This window comes from Lissotriton vulgaris, chromosome 12 (genome assembly GCF_964263255.1).
Source record: "Lissotriton vulgaris chromosome 12, aLisVul1.2, whole genome shotgun sequence".
Classification (NCBI taxonomy): domain Eukaryota; kingdom Metazoa; phylum Chordata; class Amphibia; order Caudata; family Salamandridae; genus Lissotriton; species Lissotriton vulgaris.
The window spans coordinates 108,047,650-108,062,721 of record NC_141700.1 but is presented as its reverse complement, the minus strand read 5'-3'; the positions used below and the strand labels follow the sequence as shown (position 1 = coordinate 108,062,721).

At 45.9% G+C, this 15,072-nt stretch overlaps 1 protein-coding gene across 2 annotated transcripts in view; it reads left to right on the top strand.

Annotated features, from left to right (window-relative positions):
* The window catches only part of ASH1L (ASH1 like histone lysine methyltransferase), an 820,515-nt gene that overhangs the window by 408,507 nt on the left and 396,936 nt on the right, over nucleotides 1-15,072 (top strand). For both annotated transcript variants that reach the window (XM_086947410.1, XM_086947409.1), the window contains exon 11: nucleotides 12,247-12,393. In XM_086947410.1, the coding sequence (XP_086803536.1) occupies nucleotides 12,247-12,393 (147 nt within the window). The remainder of the gene's footprint in view (nucleotides 1-12,246; nucleotides 12,394-15,072) is intronic.

Genomic DNA, 15,072 nt, shown 5'->3' with positions numbered 1-15,072 from the left:
CATACAAATATGTTACCAGAAAGCTAAACGTACGTTAACAATTCCTCCAAAAGGAGGAGCCAAGCAGTCGACCAAGATGGTCGTGTGAAGGCTCGGCTCCGCTGATCTTCGCTCCTAGCTACGATATCCTGTAATTTATCCTGTCTTAAAATGTCACCTCCGGACCGATGCAGTTGAGAAACCAATATACCTCCTCTCCTGATCCCTCTACACGCCCGGAATCCTAAGTTATCTCGCCCGGAGGATTGGGACCTGTTCGAGACTGAAGCCGGAACCTCACGTCAACGTGGAGACCGGACCGAAAGTGAACAACATCGGGGTCGAGTGGGATGATGTCCTGGTCCGGAACCCAAAAATGATCGTCGACGTGTGCTGATGAACTTGATGGACTTGATACTTCAGAGGATACATACACCTCGCATATTGTGACGAATGGTGCAATCTACCTAATTTTTCATCCTTATGCTTATGTGCGTGTTTGACGTTGACAACTTCACCCTGGGTGCGATTCATTTGGTGGTACCGCACTAATTTATTGTCATACACGGACGCCCTGACAATGAGGTGGCAGTTGATCTAGTGTGGGTTTCATCTCCGATCCGGATTGAGTGAGGAGGTGTCATTGCGGAGCGATCGGAGCAGGACAAGCCTGCCTCACGATCCGCTAGGGGGCCCAAGACCGTACAAGTCGACAAAATGGAACGCTATACTGTCCTCAAAGAATCCCCCGTGAGACTAAAAAGAAGCCGTCGGTGAGCCAAGAGGACCCAACTGAACCCACACTAGCGGATTTAATGGCGGCCATTACTGGCGTACGAACATCACTTGGCCAGAAGATGGAGGCACTGGATACTAAACTATACACTGTCACCATTGAAATAGGGCTGATTCGGACGGACCTTGCCAAAACTAATGACAAGGTTAAATCGCTTGAAAACCAAGCGAACGCACTAACAATTGACGTCAGCCAATTGCAGCAGGAGGTGAAGATCCTCGAGAAATCAAGAACTTTTATGGATCGTAAGCTGGATGAGTATGAAGGAAGGGTTCGGCGTAACAATATTCGTATTCTTGGACTTTCAGAAAATTCAGAAGGGCAGACACCGGATTTGTTTATCGAGACTTTGATTCTTAATCATCTTGCCCTTAAAGGTCTCAAACATGTTCACCACTGAGCGTGCACACAGAGTCCCGGGAGGAAGGCCGAAACGTGAGTGAGGAGGGGATGTATGACGTTACAACGCATACCATTACAACTACCTACCATTACAACGCGACCATTACAACGCATACCATTACAACGCATAGCGCTTAGAGGTGCTGGATAGTGGTAAGTATAATTTACTATTCCAACTCCAGTCCCCGTGGACACTAGGGAAGGTGTTGGATAGTAAATTAAACTTATTCCCTATCCTAGAGCGCCCCCCAGCGCAATGCGTTGTAATGGTATGCGTTGTAAAAGTTGCGTTGTAATGGTAGGTAGTTGTAAAAGTTGCGTTGTAACAGGTGTATACCGTGAGGAGGTGTCATTGCGGAGCGATCGAAGCAGGACAAGCCTGCCTCACGATCCGCTAGGGCGCCCAACACCGTACAAGTCGACAAAATGGAACGCTATACTGTCCTCAAAGAATCCCCCGTGAGACTAAAAAGAAGCCGTCGGTGAGCCAAGAGGACCCAACTGAACCCACACTAGCGGATTTAATGGCGGCCATTACTGGCGTACGAACATCACTTGGCCAGAAGATGGAGGCACTGGATACTAAACTATACACTGTCACCATTGAAATAGGGCTGATTCGGACGGACCTTGCCAAAACTAATGACAAGGTTAAATCGCTTGAAAACCAAGCGAACGCACTAACAATTGACGTCAGCCAATTGCAGCAGGAGGTGAAGATCCTCGAGAAATCAAGAACTTTTATGGATCGTAAGCTGGATGAGTATGAAGGAAGGGTTCGGCGTAACAATATTCGTATTCTTGGACTTTCAGAAAATTCAGAAGGGCAGACACCGGATTTGTTTATCGAGACTTTGATTCTTAATCATCTTGCCCTTAAAGGTCTCAGCAACATGTTCACCACTGAGCGTGCACACAGAGTCCCGGGAGGAAGGCCGAAACCGGGTGCGCCCCCTCGTCCCGTGATTGCACAGATGCTGAACTTTTGGGATCGTGATGCAATCTTACAAGCTGCACGTGATGGTCCCCCATTGAAGTATGAAAATGCGTCCCTCTCTTTTTTTCCGGACTATACTCAGATGGTTCAGAGACAACGTCAAAGTTTTCTTGCCATGAAGAGAAGACTGAGGGACAAAGGATTGAAATATGCAATGCTGTTCACGGCCCGGTTCCAAATTGAATTCAATGGAAAGACCTGGTTTTTTGATAAACCGGAGATGGCATCAGACTGGTTGGACAGTGTGGTGGCCTCTGAGGCGGAGGTCCAGGACCAGGGAGAGGTGGAGGACTGGGAGCAATGTATAAGGATTGTATTTGATCGCAATGACTCTGGGGTGTGGATCTATGGGGGGAGAAGGGGAAAAGTGCAATTCATCCTTTGCTGATTTGTTGTGTTGTATCGTATTTTGTGTATATTTATTTGGATTCGGTACGGAGGGTTGGTATTCGTGGGAGTGGTGAAGCGGCAGGCGGGCCGGTGCTCTCCCTCAATTTTCTATCTCTTTTAGTTGTAGATTAGTATAGAGTGTTTGGGGCGACAGGCACACTGCTAGTTGGGGATGCGCGTAAGCGATATGCAGGGGTGCCGGGTGGGAAGAGGGGGGCCAAAACCTATCCTGTAATGTGGAATGACAATTTGCCAATTTTCGGTTTCATTTTTGTATCATCAATTGCCATAATGTTGGCGATTCATTTTTGTTTTTGTTTTGAGTTATTGGTTAACGGCATCAATGTAATGTATCTGATAAGCATGCAGTTGACACATGAGGAACATTTGTCTTTTTCCTATGACGATGGGGGTAGTGCACTCAAGGTTTTAAGCTGGAACGTTAATGGGTTGGGGGACAAAATAAAACGCAGTACGGTGCTTCAATATCTTAAACGTCGAGCTCCGGATGTGGTCTTGCTGCAAGAAACACACTTAGTTGGAAACTCCTGTATGGCGATGCACAGAATGGGCTACAAGATGGTGGCGCACGCAGGCTTCAGTTCCGGCTCCAGAGGGGTGGGTATCCTGGTCCGGCAGGCACTCCCATTGGTTATTGACACTGTGTGGGAGAACGACAAGGGTAGATACATTGGGATTTCGGGTCGCTGGGAGGGGCGTGTGCTCACTCTGGTTTCGGTTTATATTCCCCCTGGGCTGCAGCCTACTTCCTTTTTTGATCTGGGGAAAATGCTGATGGAATTGCCGGAAGGGTTTCTGATCCTGGGTGGGGATTTTAACGCTGTTGTTTCTGGGCTCTTAGATAGATACCCTTCAAGAGAGATAGGACGTGCCCAGAGGTGGATGCTGGACTTCCTTGACGCTATGGGTTTTGTAGACGGTTGGCGACTGTTTCACCCAGAGGCAAGGCAGTATACATTTCATTCGGGGGCACACGGCAGCCTTTCCAGGCAGGATTATTGCCTGGTCCCGGCGGTTCAGGCATCTCATATAGTTGAGGCAACTCACCTTGCTAGAGGGATCTCCAATCACTCTCCGCTACGGATCAGGTTTTCTTTTGCCCCGAACTTTGCCGGTAGGATTGTGCATATTAACCTCTGGTATATGCGTAAACCCAAAGTACGAAAAGATCTTATAAAAGCACTCAGTGATTATTTTACAGATAATGAGGGCTCGGTGTCTTCATCACTATCTCTATGGGAAGCTTTTAAAACAGTTATCAGGGGACAATCCTTGTCATTGATAGCAGGAGTTAAAAAGGAACGTAATAAGGAGATTGTTGAAGCTGAAATGGAAATTAGTAATCTTGAGGGGGGAGTTGGAACGGGGGGTGACGCAGGCTAATTTACATATCCTGAACCTCAAACAACGTGAAGCTAATGTAGACCAGGCAGTTCTACGTACACTATTTCAAACCACTGCAACAGATACAGGTTAGCCACCGCTTTGGGAAATTACTGCTGTATAGTCTACGCAAAGCTTTTGATCTACATGCCTCGAACCGAATATGCTACTTACCCAGTATGCATCTGTTCTTGTCATGTAGAGCCATAGATTCACATGCACCCTCCGACATCCCCGGGTACATGTGCCTGTTCCAGTAATATCTTACTTAGTTACATACACATGGACATCTCTATTCTACTCTTATTAACTCCATTCTCACCCTCTGGGGGAAAACAATCTAACAATGGAGTCTCTGCCCATGCGCACTATCACCGAAAGGAGGAGTCACCTACCTCGTGACTGGAAAGTACTTCTTCGAACAAAAACAAAGTGCAAACATCCAGACCCAACACTAGATGGCAGACTTATGAAAAGCATGTGAATCTACATCTCTAAGTGGTGAGCCATCTTAAGTCTGGCTCACCCTCCGATCCCTGCCCGGCTCGGGTATTAGCCGGGGTAGCCGAGGAGGTTTGCCCAGTAGTAGTGGACATCGTTAATCTTTCCCTTCAGACTGCCTTGGTTCCAGCTCAATGGAAACAGGCTAAATTGTTACCCCTTCTGAAGAAACCCTCACTTGACCCTTTGGTCCCTGCCAATTACTGGCCTATCTCGCTATTACCAGCCTTGGTGAAGGTATGCAAAAAAATGGCTTTTCGGCAGCTCAAGACTTTTGTGGAATCATCAGGTGCTTTGCATCCAGCACAGTCGGGGTTTAGATCTGCCTACAGCACGGAGACTGCTCTTGTGGAGATGTCAGAGGCTATCAGGGAGTGTCTTGACAGGGGCGGCAGGCGGCCCTGATTTTCCTTGACCTCTCTGCCGCCTTCGATACGGTGCCCCACCAGCTGCTGTTGGCCCGGCTATCTGCGATTGGCATTTCGGGCCTGGTCTGGGAGTGGGTCAAATTTTTGGGGGATTCCCGCTCGCAGCAGGTCTGCATGGCTCCCTCTTCTTCCTCTGTTAGGAACCTCGCAACGGGGGTTCCGCAGGGCTCCACTTTGAGTCCCCTGCTATTTAATATATACTTAACCCCTCTGGTTTATCTGGCAGAGAAGCTGGGAGCAAAAGTTATAGCGTATGCTGACAATACTCAGCTGCTATTTACCTGGAGGGGCTCAGATCTGGATACCACTGCCCAGACGTGCCTAGCATCGGTATTCTGCTGGCTGGCCCAGGCCTCTCCGAAGTGTAATGAGGTCAAATCTGAGGTTCTCCTGTACGGCCAGTTTCCCTTGGACTTCAGACAATGTTTATGGCCGCCAAACTTCCCCGCCCTCGTTCTGTGGGTGGACCTCTAAACAATTTGGGGGTTTGGTTTAGTGAGGACCTTCGGTTCACCGACCATGTAAAAAAATTGACTGGGGTCTGCTTCGGCACCCTCAAAGCACTTAGAAAGATCTTCCCTCTGCTCCCGAGAGTGGCCAAAGAGACGGTTGCCTGTGCTCTGATTCTGTCTAGCCTAGACTATGCCAATGCTCTGTTCATAGGCATGCCTGGCTATCTGCTGCGCAAACTACCAATTATACAGAATGCCGCGGCTAGACTCCATTTTAACGCCGCGAGGAGATCCAGTGCTCGGCAAAATATACGGGATCTGCACTGGCTGCCGGTGGCTCAGCGAGTACAGTTGAAAGCCATTACCCTGGCTCACCGGGCCCTTCATGGACATGGTCCCATCTATCTTAAGAAGCGTTTTGCTTTCTATGTGCTGAATCGACCTCTGCGGTCTGCTTTTTTCCAGCGCTTCCGCAGAGCTCGTATGGGAGGCCAGTCGCTTTCTGTCAAAGCTGCAGCGTCCTGGTAAACGCTCCCTCCTGACCTTCAGCTTATTCAAGATTTTCAACTCTTAAAAAAAACACTTATAAACACATCTGTTTAGTCAGACCGTCTAATTGATTCCTACCCCTACCCCAGCCCACTTCCGCGCCAGGACACACTAGAGTATTAGTGCGCGATACAAATTCACTATAACATAACATAACATACATGCCCAGAACAGATGCATACAGGGTAAGTAGCATTTTCCTTTATTTTCCTCTTATCTTAGACCCTAATACCAGAACAGGAAAGGTCAAAAGGGAACATTTAGAATGCTTTTGCTCCACAAAAGTAGCCCACACCTGCGCTAAAGAGATAAGTTGTTATTAGTAGATTGATTTAATATATACACCTGTACATACTAAATATCAGAAAACACAGGACCTTTCTGTTCAACCAGCATTATCAGTTTGGGCTCTTCCTTTTGGTTTAAAGTGTGTCTCCTCCACCTTCTGCAGTTGTTTGGCAGCTGTGTCGGATTTAACGAGGCTCTAGCAAATGTTCACATTCCAGCCATGGACAACTTTTGTTGGTCAAGGCACCCACTTGGCTGAAAACACTGCAAGACTTACAGACAATAGCACCTGCTACACAGACTGGTGCACTAGATGAACCTCAAAATGTAATACAGTTATCACTGCGGTCTCTCAGTTTGTATGACAGTCAAGCATGACAAATGTGCACTTTTATCATTATATATTTACAAAGTACCTTAGATGAAAAGCTCTTTACGATCTATCTAACAGCATGCAGGATGGGATAGCTTTGTAAAGTTTGGCTAGCCTAACTATCAGCAGATACTCTGATGCTTCAGGTTGTGCCAAGGTACCTGGGCAACACTGTGCACCAGGCAATCAACACATATGAATTATCCAACCACTCTGCCATACCCCCACTGTTGGGTCTGGCAATAGGAATGCAACTGATTAGTACAGCATTAGTCCATTTTAAATGCTTCCTGCATACACTCCCAGTATCCTCCCAAACGGGTGCGTCTATATATGAAACAGAGGGAAGGTCAGACAATGATCATTCAGGGCATTGGCTGTGAGAAGCAGTCTCTAGTCATAAAACTACGTTGAGTGTGACCACCAGGTTCGGAGGAGGCCAGCTAGAATATATGGTGTGTTCTATCTTTCTGGCTGTTACTGTGACAGTAAGCAGCTCTTGTATAGTACTGATGCAAGTCTTACACAAATATTACAAATATAACTGCACTTTGAAGACCACTAAGGAATCTACGTGGTTTGTGTGTATCTGTAAAACTTATTTGTGTGATCCAACAAGAGGTGTCTTCACCTTACCCTAATGAGATAAAGAATCTCATTGTCTTTTTTTGTTTTTGAATGCAAATTAAATTGAGTGACACCTCCTATTTAAAGCAACACCATGGTATGAAGTGTTATGTTAAAATATAAGCTATTAAATCATTATCAGTATCCTTTCTTACAAATATTAATTCCTCCCCTCGTTGTACTTGCACTTGTCCTTTATCTTCCTGCCATCATCTCCATTATATTCTTCTGATATTTTTACAAATACATTGAAGCTCAACTTGATATCCCAGCCATACACCTTTTGTTTACTGTTAACTGTATTTTGAGGCTTTGCTAATGTTGGCCCTACATAATTATACATGTATATATATACTAGCAGCCCGTTCCGACGTTGTCCGGGTATGAAATGCTGCCGGCCAGTAGTAGGATTTCGTTTTGATAGCATTTCTTATCTGTGACAGGCCTGTGAAACGCTCCGATTCACAGTGCACTGCTGATGCACTCAAGAGTGCGCGTTCAGTAGTGTGTGAACTCGAGTTTCCCTACTTTATTTTTCCTTGCAATATTATATAGCGCGAACTCGACAACATGGCATGAGCACAATTTTCATTTTCATTACAGAAGAACACATTCATTTGTGGTAGGCACGGAGAGACAAAGCGATTTGCCTGGAATCACAGGATGTTGAGCTGATGCCGAGATTCGAACGTAGCTCCCCAGCTCTAAAGTTCGCAATTCTAGAACTTGTGGCTGGAGGTGTGTCTAAAAGTCTATGTCGGTGCTGCCCATCAATGAGAGAGACCTGTGCATTTTTCCAATCGGTGGTGAAAAAATATGAGTATGTTGCTGGAGATGTGGGCCGCCATGCCACCAATGTACTTACCGGGGGAGGGTAAACACCCGAAATTCGTTGTAAATGCATGAATGGTAAAGGCATGTTTTTTTTTTAAATGTTTGGATAAGGTAAGTATAGGTATAGGGGTATATGTTTTGGGGTACTGAGGTATATGTTTTGGTGTGTTTGGGTATTTTAGGGGTTCAGATATAGTTTTGGGTTATTGGGGTACAGGGGTAGCTTTAGGGTTTAGGGATAGTTATGGGTTTTGGGGTACAGGGGTATTTTTAGGGGTCAGGGCTAGGTTTGGGTTTTGGGGTATAGGGGTATTTTTAGGGTTCAGGGGTAGGTTTGGGTTTTGGGGCACAGGGGTGTTTTAATGGTTCAGGGCTAGGTTTGGGTTTTGGGGTACCAGGATATTTTAGGGTTCAGGGGTAGCTTACGGTTTTTGGGGAACAGGGTTATTTTTATGGTTCAGGGCTAGGTTTGGGTTTTGGGGTACAGGGGTATTTTTAGGGTTCAGGGCTAGGTTTTGGTTTTGGGGTACCAGGATATTTTAGGGTTCAGGGGTAGCTTACGGTTTTTGGGGAACAGGGTTATTTTTATGGTTCAGGGCTAGGTTTGGGTTTTGGGGTACAGGGGTATTTTTAGGGTTCAGGGCTAGGTTTTGGTTTTGGGGTACAGGGGTATTTTAGGGTTCAGGGGAAGGTTTGGGTTTTGGGGTACAGGGGTATTTTTAGGGTTCAGGGCTAGGTTTTGGGGTACAGGGGTATTTTGAGGGTTCAGGGGTAGGTTTGGGTTTTGAGGTACAGGGATATTTATAGGGTTCAGGGCTAGGTTTGGGTTTTGGGGTACAGGGGTATTTTTAGGGTTTAGGGATAGGTTTGGCTTTTGGGGTACAGGGTATATTTATAGGGTTAAGATGGGTTAGTGTTTAAGGGTGTTGGGGTATTTTAAGGAGTAAGGGTGGGTTATAAATATGGGGTGCAGGGGCATTTAAAGGGGGCAGGGTGGACACCCGGAGCTCGCTTTTTTTCCCCGTAATCCCGCGACCCGCACAAAGCACACGATATGACACATGGAATGAAAGGCGGAACGTAAAAACATCACTTGATGGACAGAATGCAAAACAATGTCATACATTTACCCCAGTACAGAGATCTGGGCCTAAATCTATTAGATTTTTTCACACCACCGCAGTTCAGACATGACCATATGCAAATTAGCCTTTACCCTGAGCCCAAGCTGCCAAGCCATGTCTTTCCTGGACCGGAATCAAGCATCTTAAGACTGGTTACTGGCTATCAGCTGTCTTCAGTCAGGATAACTTGACTCCAGTGGTGTGGAGAGCATGGAACTGACGTCTGAGCATACCCATCCAACTCGGGGTGACAAATGCAAAAACAACAATTGATGGACAGAATGCAGAACAATGTCATACATTCACCCCAGTACATAGATCTGCGCCTAAATCCATCGTTTTTTTGCACTCCACACCACCCCCGTTCAGACATGGCCATATGCAAATCAGCCTTGACCCTGTGCCTCATGGGAACAGTCCAGCCCGAAGGGCGGAACGTACCACACGCCCCCAGCATTTGTTACGCCCCCAGCACACGCCCACAGCACAATGCAGACACGCCCACAAGGGACTACTTTGCTGGCACGGTTCTTTTACCTTTTAAATGTATTAGTTGGGAGTCTGCATAGCCTATGTCCTTCTGCTGCAACTGCCCTTTCCAACGCTGTATTGGGTGTTGTGATTGGTGCTGTGGTTCCTGAGATTACCCGCCTCAAAGGTTTGGGCTCTCTCTTTATTATATTAGTATGGATACATATATATATATATACATGTATCCATACTAATATAATAAAGAGAGAGCCCAAACCTTTGAGGCGGGTAATCTCAGGAACCACAGCACCAATCACAACACCCAATACAGCGTTGGAAAGGGCAGTTGCAGCAGAAGGACATAGGCTATGCAGACTCCCAACTAATACATTTAAAAGGTAAAAGAACCGTGCCAGCAAAGTAGTCCCTTGTGGGCGTGTCTGCATTGTGCTGTGGGCGTGTGCTGGGGGCGTAACAAATGCTGGGGGCGTGTGGTACGTTCCGCCCTTCGGGCTGGACTGTTCCCATGAGGCACAGGGTCAAGGCTGATTTGCATATGGCCATGTCTGAACGGGGGTGGTGTGGAGTGCAAAAAAACGATGGATTTAGGCGCAGATCTATGTACTGGGGTGAATGTATGACATTGTTCTGCATTCTGTCCATCAATTGTTGTTTTTGCATTTGTCACCCCGAGTTGGATGGGTATGCTCAGACGTCAGTTCCATGCTCTCCACACCACTGGAGTCAAGTTATCCTGACTGAAGACAGCTGATAGCCAGTAACCAGTCTTAAGATGCTTGATTCCGGTCCAGGAAAGACATGGCTTGGCAGCTTGGGCTCAGGGTAAAGGCTAATTTGCATATGGTCATGTCTGAACTGCGGTGGTGTGAAAAAATCTAATAGATTTAGGCCCAGATCTCTGTACTGGGGTAAATGTATGACATTGTTTTGCATTCTGTCCATCAAGTGATGTTTTTACGTTCCGCCTTTCATTCCATGTGTCATATCGTGTGCTTTGTGCGGGTCGCGGGATTACGGGGAAAAAAAGCGAGCTCCGGGTGTCCACCCTGCCCCCTTTAAATGCCCCTGCACCCCATATTTATAACCCACCCTTACTCCTTAAAATACCCCAACACCCTTAAACACTAACCCATCTTAACCCTATAAATATACCCTGTACCCCAAAAGCCAAACCTATCCCTAAACCCTAAAAATACCCCTGTACCCCAAAACCCAAACCTAGCCCTGAACCCTATAAATATCCCTGTACCTCAAAACCCAAACCTACCCCTGAACCCTCAAAATACCCCTGTACCCCAAAACCTAGCCCTGAACCCTAAAAATACCCCTGTACCCCAAAACCCAAACCTTCCCCTGAACCCTAAAATACCCCTGTACCCCAAAACCAAAACCTAGCCCTGAACCCTAAAAATACCCCTGTACCCCAAAACCTAGCCCTGAACCATAAAAATAACCCTGTTCCCCAAAAACCGTAAGCTACCCCTGAACCCTAAAATATCCTGGTACCCCAAAACCCAAACCTAGCCCTGAACCATTAAAACACCCCTGTGCCCCAAAACCCAAACCTACCCCTGAACCCTAAAAATACCCCTATACCCCAAAACCCAAACCTAGCCCTGACCCCTAAAAATACCCCTGTACCCCAAAACCCATAACTATCCCTAAACCCTAAAGCTACCCCTGTACCCCAATAACCCAAAACTATATCTGAACCCCTAAAATACCCAAACACACCAAAACATATACCTCAGTACCCCAAAACATATACCCCTATACCTATACTTACCTTATCCAAACATTTAAAAAAAAAACATGCCTTTACCATTCATGCATTTACAACGAATTTCGGGTGTTTACCCTCCCCCGGTAAGTACATTGGTGGCATGGCGGCCCACATCTCCAGCAACATACTCATATTTTTTCACCACCGATTGGAAAAATGCACAGGTCTCTCTCATTGATGGGCAGCACCGACATAGACTTTTAGACACACCTCCAGCCACAAGTTCTAGAATTGCGAACTTTAGAGCTGGGGAGCTACGTTCGAATCTCGGCATCAGCTCAACATCCTGTGATTCCAGGCAAATCGCTTTGTCTCTCCGTGCCTACCACAAATGAATGTGTTCTTCTGTAATGAAAATGAAAATGAAGCTCATGCCATGTTGTCGAGTTCGCGCTATATAATATTGCAAGGAAAAATAAAGTAGGGAAACTCGAGTTCACACACTACTGAACGCGCACTCTTGAGTGCATCAGCAGTGCACTGTGAATCGGAGCGTTTCACAGGCCTGTCACAGATAAGAAATGCTATCAAAACGAAATCCTACTACTGGCCGGCAGCATTTCATACCCGGACAACGTCGGAACGGGCTGCTAGTATATATATACATGTATATATATATACATATATATATACATAATACATATATATATATATATATATATTGCTGTTTTAATCAGTGACGTGACTGAATCTTAAGTCAAAATGGCGTTTGTCACATTAGGAACAAGGGACATATTTGCAGAAAAGCTTTGTGATTAACCGGTTTGTTCAGAATAGTTTTTTCACCGATGAACATCAGTAACATTTTTCCTTCCTTGTCTCTGCAGGAACAGAATGATTGAGCAATACCACAATCACAGTGACCACTACTGTTTGAACCTGGACAGTGGCATGGTGATCGACAGCTACCGCATGGGCAATGAGGCACGCTTCATAAACCACAGCTGTAATCCCAACTGCGAGATGCAGAAATGGTGAGAAATGAGGAGAGTCAGAAGCACCTTTCCATCCCAGGAGCTCCCTGTTGAGCCAGACTGGTGTAGCTCTGTCATCTTCACAGGGAGAAGGAGACATACTCTTTATAGTGTTGAGCTCATCTAGCTAATTTTCCTCTTTAAAGAAAGGTTTATTTAGTTGCAAATAAGATCAGACAGTCATTCTGGGAAATCCATAGACCTGCTTTTGTTTTTCTCAAATTTGCTGCTCTCCCAGTAACTTCAGCACATATTCCATTCAGTCGCTGCTGCTTCTCAGGTATGCTGCAAGAATTCTATTGAGCTTTTTTATGTCCTGTTCTGGAGCTCACTAGAAACCTGAGAAATCATATCCATATCACTGTTTAAGTCTGGGTTAGATATTGACTCTGCATTTGAAGAAATTAACTTAGATGGAACTGCCCTATACCCCTTGTAGGAATCTTCATCAACACTATAAACATTTGAATATTCCTTCCCACCCACAGGATCCTGGACCACCTTATTCAATATAGGCAAATTAAACAATTATTTGTTAACTATGGGGTTGTCTGTTCGAGTATGGCACTTACAAAAAATCTATAGCTAAGTAGATAGTTTTGTGTATTCTCATATGTTTAGAAATGCAAAGAAACCACTATTAAGTAATCATAAACTATATTCCACTAGAGGAATTGTACCTATCCCAAATAATGTGTGAGTCTGCTACCTGGGTATCAGTTTATACTTTTGCTAAGCACTTTGTATTGATTCTGATTCACAAGATTATGACACAATTGGTCATGGCTCTTATCAGGAACGTATTTGCCTTACCTAGTAATCACTTCTTCCTTCCATGCTTTTGGATCCATCCTCTGGAGCATTGCATTTATTTAGCTTACAGCTCTTTTTATGGTTATCAGAGTTGTGCAGCACCCAATGTGAAATATTTTGTGCTAACCTTGACAGTTGCGGAGAAGGCGTACCACCTTCTTTCTATAAGTAGCACATAGGAGTTATGTTGTCTGTTTCAATATGTACCAGTTTTTGTGGCAGAAGAATATGAGAGAGCTCACCACACTTGAAGGAGCCCCACTGGATCCCCATTGGCAAACAAGGCACAATTCAAACTCCTCACCTACACTTTCAAGGCACTATATAACACTGGCCCAGCATACCTCAACAATCACATGTGCTTTCACAAACCTTACAGACACGTCCTTCTTGTCCGGGCTCCTACTTGCACAAATTCCACACATACAGAAAGCCAGATCTGGTGATTCTGCGTTCTCCTGCATTGCTCCTAAAGCATGGAACGACCTGCCACTGCACATAAGAGCCTCCTCCTCACTGATTGAATTGTGCAAGAAGATGAAGACCTTGCTTTTTGAGTAGTCTCACTAGGCCTTAGGTGTGCCTAGACTAACACCTGCTCAGCTGCAGGATGCCTTCCCAGGTAATAATGCTATTGAGGGTGGGAGGGAGAGTTTGAGGAGGAGTGGGTTATCCAGTATTATGGGTGTCTTTCATAGATTCACATGCCTGAATCTTTCCCCGTCGTCGAGACGGGAGTCTCCGGTATATAAAAAAGCAATGTCCCATGGACATATATAGATAAAAGTAGGCCTAAGGGCCTCACCTTAGTAGCCTATCTGTGTCCTTTTGTAAAAAGGACCAAACTCCTGAAGAGAGCCAATAAGCTAGCACCTCCTTCTAGAACCTTCCTGTCAGGAGCCTCAGTCTCTCAGATTTTCTACCGCACGTTGTGCTAGGGAGTCTTCACCTGAGTTCTCCTCAGGTTTACTTGTTTTAGCTACTTTCTTCACAATTTTGTATTACTTTCATCACAATCTGGCTATGGCTGACCCTCAGAAGAGGGGTCTCTTCTGAGCTTGTGCTTCTTGTAATAAGAAAAGAATACATATTGAGGATCAGCACAAAACATGTCTATACTATCTGTATCCGGATCATTCGCCAAAGGAATGCAAAATTTGTAGAACATTCTCTACAAAAACGCTCAAGGACAGAGAAGGACGACTTTTAATTTGGCTGAACAAACTTAAGACCAGAGACAACTCGGAGTCTTCAGAGGACGGTGAGATTGCTTCTGTCTCCTCTAAATTATCCTTGAAGAGGCCAAGGGTTGCTTCCCCTAGCCCTACAGACGCTCCTCCTAAGAAGACTGCTAAAAAGTCTTCAGAGGCTAAATCTTCAGCGTCTGACAAAGAAGTTCCTGCATCCAGGAAGCTAGCGCTGTCGTCGACGACGACATCGTCGACGCTATCGTCAGCGCAAAAGAAGACTGTGTCTCCTGTCCATGTTTCCACTTCGACGACGTCAGTGTCAACGACGACGGCGTCGTCGGCGTATTCATCGTCGACGAAGACTACTCCATCGTCGTCGGCTGGTAAGCCTGTGTCGTCGATTATTCCCATTAAAAACCAGTCGTCGACGCTCAAAATCTCGTCGACGATGTCAGTGTCGACGACGAAGCCAAGGACGTCGACGCCTTTGCCGTCGACAAAGATTCTCTATTCGACGGGTATGCCGTCGACGGGTGTGCCGTCGACAAAGACATCGATGGCGGTGATGCCGTCGACGAAGGTTGCATCTGTGCAGTTGCCGTCGACGAGGGCGCCGGCGACGACATCATCGACTATACTGTGGAAGCAGTCAGAGATGGTTCCACCGTCGACGGGA